Genomic DNA, 6431 nt, shown 5'->3' on the forward strand with positions numbered 1-6431 from the left:
ATGGTCTAGAGCATCCAAGAGGAAATTGTGGATCGCCAAGTGACCGAGTTTGTGAAGGTTTGGAAGTCACCTGAAGACTTACCACGAGTGATTGGGCGAGGTCTGTGTGACCTTAGCTCAAGGAGAGTACGGCGAGGACTGTGTGTCCTCAGGTTTAAATACCTAGCTGCTCCAACCAGACGTACGCTTGTCACAGCAGTTGGAACTGGTCTACCAAATCACTGTCTTCACCGAGCTAACTGGTTCTATTTCCTCAACCCTTCCATTTCCTCATTCTGTGTTGTTGTTCATGATCGTTATTGTTTGAAGACTTTGACCGAAGACTTTCTCAATTTCCTTAGTTCAATTTCTTCAGTCAGTTTGTCTTCATCCTACTTATCCTGTGTTTACGCTACTTGTGCTATGTGCTTGTTTTCATTTCATCATGATAACTGTGCTACTGCTCTGTTATGTTTACTTCTGAGTACTTATTCCACTGCTAGTCGTTCGTGACTTAGGAATTTCCTCACTGGGAAATTCCTCAGTGATGAATTTGTAAAAGTCGCCTATTTCCCCCCCTCTAATCAATATAACGCACTTTCAATTGGTATCAGAGCCAGGTTCTCCCTTGTTCTGTGTGATTTTGGTTTAACCGCCTAGAGTTTTAGTTATGTCAACCGCAGGAATGAAGACTGTATCATGCCCCATCTTTGACGGTCATGACTATCCCAAGTGGAAGGCCATGATGAAGAAGTGTCTCACGGCGATGAACAGCGAGCTATGGACCGTCACTGAGATTGGTCTTACCGATCTATGCAAGATGGCGGAGGATGATATATTCGCAAGTACACTCTACTCAACCTCACGGCGAAGGACATCATCTACTCCTGTCTGTCCCAAAACCAGTTCAGGAACATTATGCATCTCAGCCATGCGAAGCTTATCTGGGACCGACTCTCTGAGGTCTATGGAGGTCATCGAACTCGTCATGATCCCTGGTTTGAGGATTTCAAGGAATCGCTCAGGGCGATGACTTTTGATCTAGAATCATCATCCTCTGCACCATGCTTATGGCAAAAGGTGCCAAGGTAACTGAATGTTACTTATCCGAGTCTAGTGATGATGAATCTGGTGATGAATTTGGACCCAGCTATGTCAAACTTGCTTCCCTTGCCACTAAACAACAAACAGCTTTGGAAAAAGTTCAAAACATGCTTGATGAAAGCGATGATATGTTGGGTGAAGAAATGGATCACACTCAAACCTTGACTGATAAACTTCAGAGACTTCAGCCCAAGTTTGATAACCTTCAGAGTCATCATAACACTCTCTTATCTGATCATGAGAAGCTTTCTTATTAATTTCTTCAAAGAAAGCAAGATCTTGAGAAGCTAAGGGAGAGTTATGAAGATCTTCAGAAGGAACGTGATTCATTGCTTGCTCAGCAGATCAGTGCTGCTCAGGAAGAATTCATTCCACCATGTTTGAAATGCATTGAACGTGAATCTGCTAATTCTTCACCTGAAAGTTCAAATGCTTCTATTGCTGCAAATTCTTCAACTTTCTCTGCTATCACTAATTCCTCATCTGAGGATGCTACTAGTATCACTAACAATGCAGGGCTGAAGGAATTGTATATGACAGGCATGCACAAAAGCCTCAAAGGGCATCAGGCTCTTTGTGATGTGCTTAAAAAGCAGATCCTCAACAGGCACCCTAGGAAAGAGGGTATTGCCTTTGAGAGGAAACTCAATGCTGATGGGACCTACTGGAAACCTGAGCAGTATCCCAAATCCTCATGGGTTGCTACAAAAGGACCTCCAGTAGATCCATCCACTTTATCTGGCTTTACATGTGAATCTTCATATTCTTCTGATGAGTCATTTGACTCCAACTATAAACTATTCAAAAATCAAAATGGTGAAGTATTTGCTAGATATGTTGGCACTAACTGCAGGAACGGTCCCCCTATGGAGAAAATCTGGGTTCCCAAAAGGTGCCTTGAAAGTCTTCAGGTGAATGTCATCATGACACCACCTGTGAAGAATAGGAACCCCAGATCAAATTCTTCATATGGACGAAAGTCTTCATATGAATCCAAGTCCTCATATGGACCACGTTCCTCACGTGGATCAAATTCCTCATATGGATCAAAGTCCTCATATGAACATCATCGTGCTAACACTTCTGTTTCGCAGGGAAAGACTAAGGGTTATGAATATGTGCATTATTCTTCAAATCATTATGTTCATAAGTCCTCAAAGAATTTCTCTGCTTATTCATATGTTTACCCTAACCCCTCTTATGTGAAACAAAGTGGACTGGCATCTATGCCACCTTTCTCTTATGGATTTCGCAGAATGATGAACTCTTTGCCACCCCTCCAGATGTGGGTGGTGAAGAAAAAGAACTGATTTCTTTTGCAGGGTCAGGTCTCCAGACGAACTTAAACGTCTGAAGAATTTGCTGGAAGACCTGAATATGCTTGATAGGACGCAAGCTAATCATGAAAAAATGAATTTTCATTTCTCACGTCCTCGTACTGCTATCTGTTTTAATGTTTGATGAAATTGATCTGATGAATTTGATGTCATATTCTTCACTGCTGAAGTATATGAGTTCGTAAGTTGCACTAATTCATCTACAAGATGATCAACCCAAAGCCACTGAGTGGGTCCTCGACAGTGGATGTACAAATCACATGACTGGTGACAGGAACTTATTGATGGACACTGCTTTATCTCCATCGCATCTGAAGCATATCACCTACGCTGACAAATAATATGCAAGGTTCACACAAAGATGGAGAATTCCGGCAGCTGGAAATCTGGACCTGAAAAAGCTACGTCAGGCTACCTATTCTGCACAACTCCAAATGAGCTGAAACTTCACGAGGAGTTTTTATGGAATAAATAAGAAATACTGGAGCAAATAACTACCGGAGGGGGGCCACCTGGTGAGCACAAGACACTAGGGCGCGCCAGGCCCCCCAGGCGCGCCCTGGTGGGTTGTGCTCAGCCCAGCCCACCTCCGGTGCCCCTCTTCTGGTATATAAATCATTTTGACCTAGAAAAATAAGGAGAGGACTTTCGGGACGGAGCGCAGCCATCTCGAGGCGGAACTTGGGCAGGAGCACTTTGCCCTCCGGCAGAGCATTCCGCCGGGGGAACTTCCCTCCCGGAGGGGGAAATCATCGTCATCATCATCACCAACAACCCTCTCATCTTGGGGAGGCCAATATTCATCAACATCTTCACCAGCACCATCTCCTCTCAAACCCTAGTTCATCTCTTGTGTTCAATCTTTGTACCGGAACCTCAGATTGGTACCTATGGGTGACTAGTAGTGTTGATTACATCTTGTAGTTGATCACTATATGGTTTATTTGGTGGAAGATTATATGTTCAGATCCATTATGCTATTTAATACCCCTCTGATCATGAGCATGTTTATCACTGTGAGTAGTTACTTCTGTTCTTTAGGTCATGGGAGAAATGATGTTGCAAGTAATCATGTGAACTTGATATGTGTTCGATATTTTGATGATATGTATGGTGTGATTCCTTAGTGGTGTCATGTGAACGTCGACTACATGACACTTCACCATATTTGGGCCTAAGGGAATGCATTGTGGAGTAGTTATTAGATGATGGGTTGCTAGAGTGACAGAAGCTTAAACCCTAGTTTATGCGCTACTTCGTAAGGGACCGATTTGGATCCAAAAGTTTAATGCTATGGTTAGATTCTATCTTAATACTTTTCTCATAGTTGCAGATGCTTGCGAGGGGGTTAATCATAAGTAGGAGGTTTGTTCAAGTAAGAACATCACCTAAGCATCGATCCACCCACATATCAAATTATCAAAGTAGTGAACACAAATCAAGCCAACATGGTGAAAGTGACTAGACAAAATTCCCGTGTGCCCTCAAGAACACTTTGCTCATTATAAGAAACCGTTTTGGCCTGTCCTTTGCCACAAAAGGATTGGGCTACCTCGTTGCATATTATTTACCATTACTGTTACGTGCTCGTTACAAATTATCTTGCTATCAAATTATCTGTTACTTACAATTTCAGCACTTGCAGACATTACCTTGCTGAAAACCACTTGTCATTTCCTTCTGCTCGTCGTTGGGTTCGACACTCTTACTTATTGAAAGGACTACGATTGATCCCCTATACCTGTGGGTCATCATCGGTGTTGGGATCCGCTCCATTCAGCCGTGCCCGAGCTTCTAGGTCGTTCCTTGTGACAGAGGCGGTGACCACGGCGCCGCGGAGCGACTGGTGGCGACATCCCAGATCCTGCGCATGAGTAGACATGCTATTTAAGAGGGTTTTTCACGGGATATTATTTAAGAGGGTCTATTTTTAAAACAAAAAATATTTCTTTCTCTCTATAAAAGTTTTCTGCACCTTCATAGAGTTTATGTTTCATTTTAGTTAGTTGTGAGTGGTATTGCTTAAGTTTTCTTTCAACTAATTGATTGCCATCAAAGAAAGGCCATCATGGCTCTCTTGCAGTATTTATGTGATTACATCGAAGAAAGTGGTCCATCGACCCACTATGATGTTTCTTATAAATAAATCAAAATACTTCTAACTCTTGCATCATATGATTTGCTTCTCTTTGAAAGTGCTTTAGTTTGGCATTTGATCGTCAAAACTTAAGCATGCTAGGGAATCACAATGATCAATGGAAAGGTGGGATATGGAGAGGAACTTTCGAGCTTGTTGTAACGTGCTTGTGGCATTACTCGCCTTCTGCCGTAGTAACGCACGGGCATTTCTTTGCCATTGTAGATTCACGGTGAAGGTGGGGCGGGAGTCATCCGGTTTAAAAGGAGAGGCTCCAACGAGAAATGTTCTGCTATGACGAGAAAGCAGGAAGGGGAGAGTCTGGCGAGAAAAGGAAAGGTGCGTCATGGGGTGTGGTTTTTGTGTAGGACCCACGTGTTGCAGATAACATGGTGGATAGTCTGGACAACCAAATTTCTCCACCACATATGGTCTGGATTTGGGGAGCCCAGCATGTCCAGGCGATTGAATTTTGGGGAGCCTGTTGGGCACTCGTACACGCCTGAGCATATGAGGGAGAAATGAGCTTCAACCCTCGAGATGACCCTAATCATTTGTTTGATTCATTTTTATGCATTGTAACCCGTAGCAACGCACGGGCGCTCTACTGGTCTTTAAAAATGGCTAGAACGGCTCATTTTGGGCTTTTCGACCGGGCTTACGGCGGAACACTGCGGACTGAGCCCAACCAAATATCAGATTATTGGTTTGGGTTGTCTATTGCGAGGTTCATCCTATAATTTCATTTTTGACAACATGAAAGATTAAGGGTATGTTTGGTTTGCATGATTAGTATTTTTAAGCTTGATTGCATGATTAGTACGATATATGACTGTGCAGAAACAAAAACAATGAGTGGAAAACACACGGTACTTGTAAAATTGCGTGATTCGTTCATAGAATATATATAGAGAAAAATACTGCCCACGTTCTCCGCCAAGGAAAAGTTACCTCACGTCCACGAAGGGAGGGGCAGTTCACGTTCGCCCGTGATTCCGACGGTTTCCTCCCCCTTCACCGGTCGTTCCAGGGGCGTAAGGGTGGGGAACCTGGATCTTGTCTATGTTGTTTATGAGGTGTGGCCGTGTGGGGGGTATGTGCTCTAGTCGGCGGTGGTGTTGCCGATGGGGAATAATGTCGCCGCTACTCCTTCCCCTCTCTGGCATGGTCTTCTGCTTCATCAGGGAGTAGGCGGCGTTTGGTCCCCGCGGATCTGCAGGTCTGACGTGACTTTGTGCCCTCTAGGCGGCCAACGAGGCGTCGATGGTGGCTGCTTGTTGTAGGGATGTTGTCCTTCGACCCTTTTAGCGTTTGCACCGCTGTCTCCTCCAGTGGTGGTATAGGGTTGGTGAGGTTTGGTGCAGGGGTGTCCCAACGGTCGTTGTTGGGCTTGGCGACTGCTTGTTCAGGAAGTGCGCCGGTGGAACTGGCATAGGAGTTTATGGATCTTTGTTTTCGGATGCGGCATCGGCGATCTCTTCTCCAGGGCTATGGTCCGGAAGGATTGGTGCTTCGATGGCTTCCCGTCAGCGACAACAACTAAGGTTGGCCCGGCTCCGGCGAGGAGGTGCAGCAACGGCGCGCCATTAACACGTCCAGGTGGAAGACAGTGGTCTGCTCCCGGAGGACTTTGTTGTATTATCTGTCTTTGTTAAGGGGTGCTTTGTAATGCATATTCCTGGTTAATAGATCCAATGGTTTTTTCGCAAAAAATATGCTAAACACTGCCAAATCCAAAAGAAACCAGATGAAAAATGTAAAATAGGATGCCATTATGCCTCTAAAGACTCTGGTCTCATGTTTCTTTTGCGTGAACATAAAAACATGTTCTCATGGATTGTGAAGTTCCCTCCTCCAAATTTTGTTTGCTCTAT

The 6431-nt window shown here is 44.3% G+C and overlaps 1 protein-coding gene across 1 annotated transcript in view; it reads left to right on the top strand.

The window, feature by feature from the left end:
* Positions 1–664: 664 nt before the first annotated feature.
* LOC123095845 (uncharacterized) overlaps positions 665–6431 on the top strand; it is a 12825-nt gene continuing 7058 nt past the window's right edge. Inside the window, exons 1-8 of the mRNA XM_044517416.1 lie at positions 665–824; positions 953–1067; positions 1352–2375; positions 3462–3485; positions 3754–3795; positions 4783–4896; positions 5469–5650; positions 5967–6101. Of these exons, the coding sequence (XP_044373351.1) occupies positions 665–824; positions 953–1067; positions 1352–2375; positions 3462–3485; positions 3754–3795; positions 4783–4896; positions 5469–5650; positions 5967–6101 (1796 nt within the window). The remainder of the gene's footprint in view (positions 825–952; positions 1068–1351; positions 2376–3461; positions 3486–3753; positions 3796–4782; positions 4897–5468; positions 5651–5966; positions 6102–6431) is intronic.

Source organism: Triticum aestivum, chromosome 4D (genome assembly GCF_018294505.1).
Source record: "Triticum aestivum cultivar Chinese Spring chromosome 4D, IWGSC CS RefSeq v2.1, whole genome shotgun sequence".
Lineage (NCBI taxonomy): Eukaryota > Viridiplantae > Streptophyta > Magnoliopsida > Poales > Poaceae > Triticum > Triticum aestivum.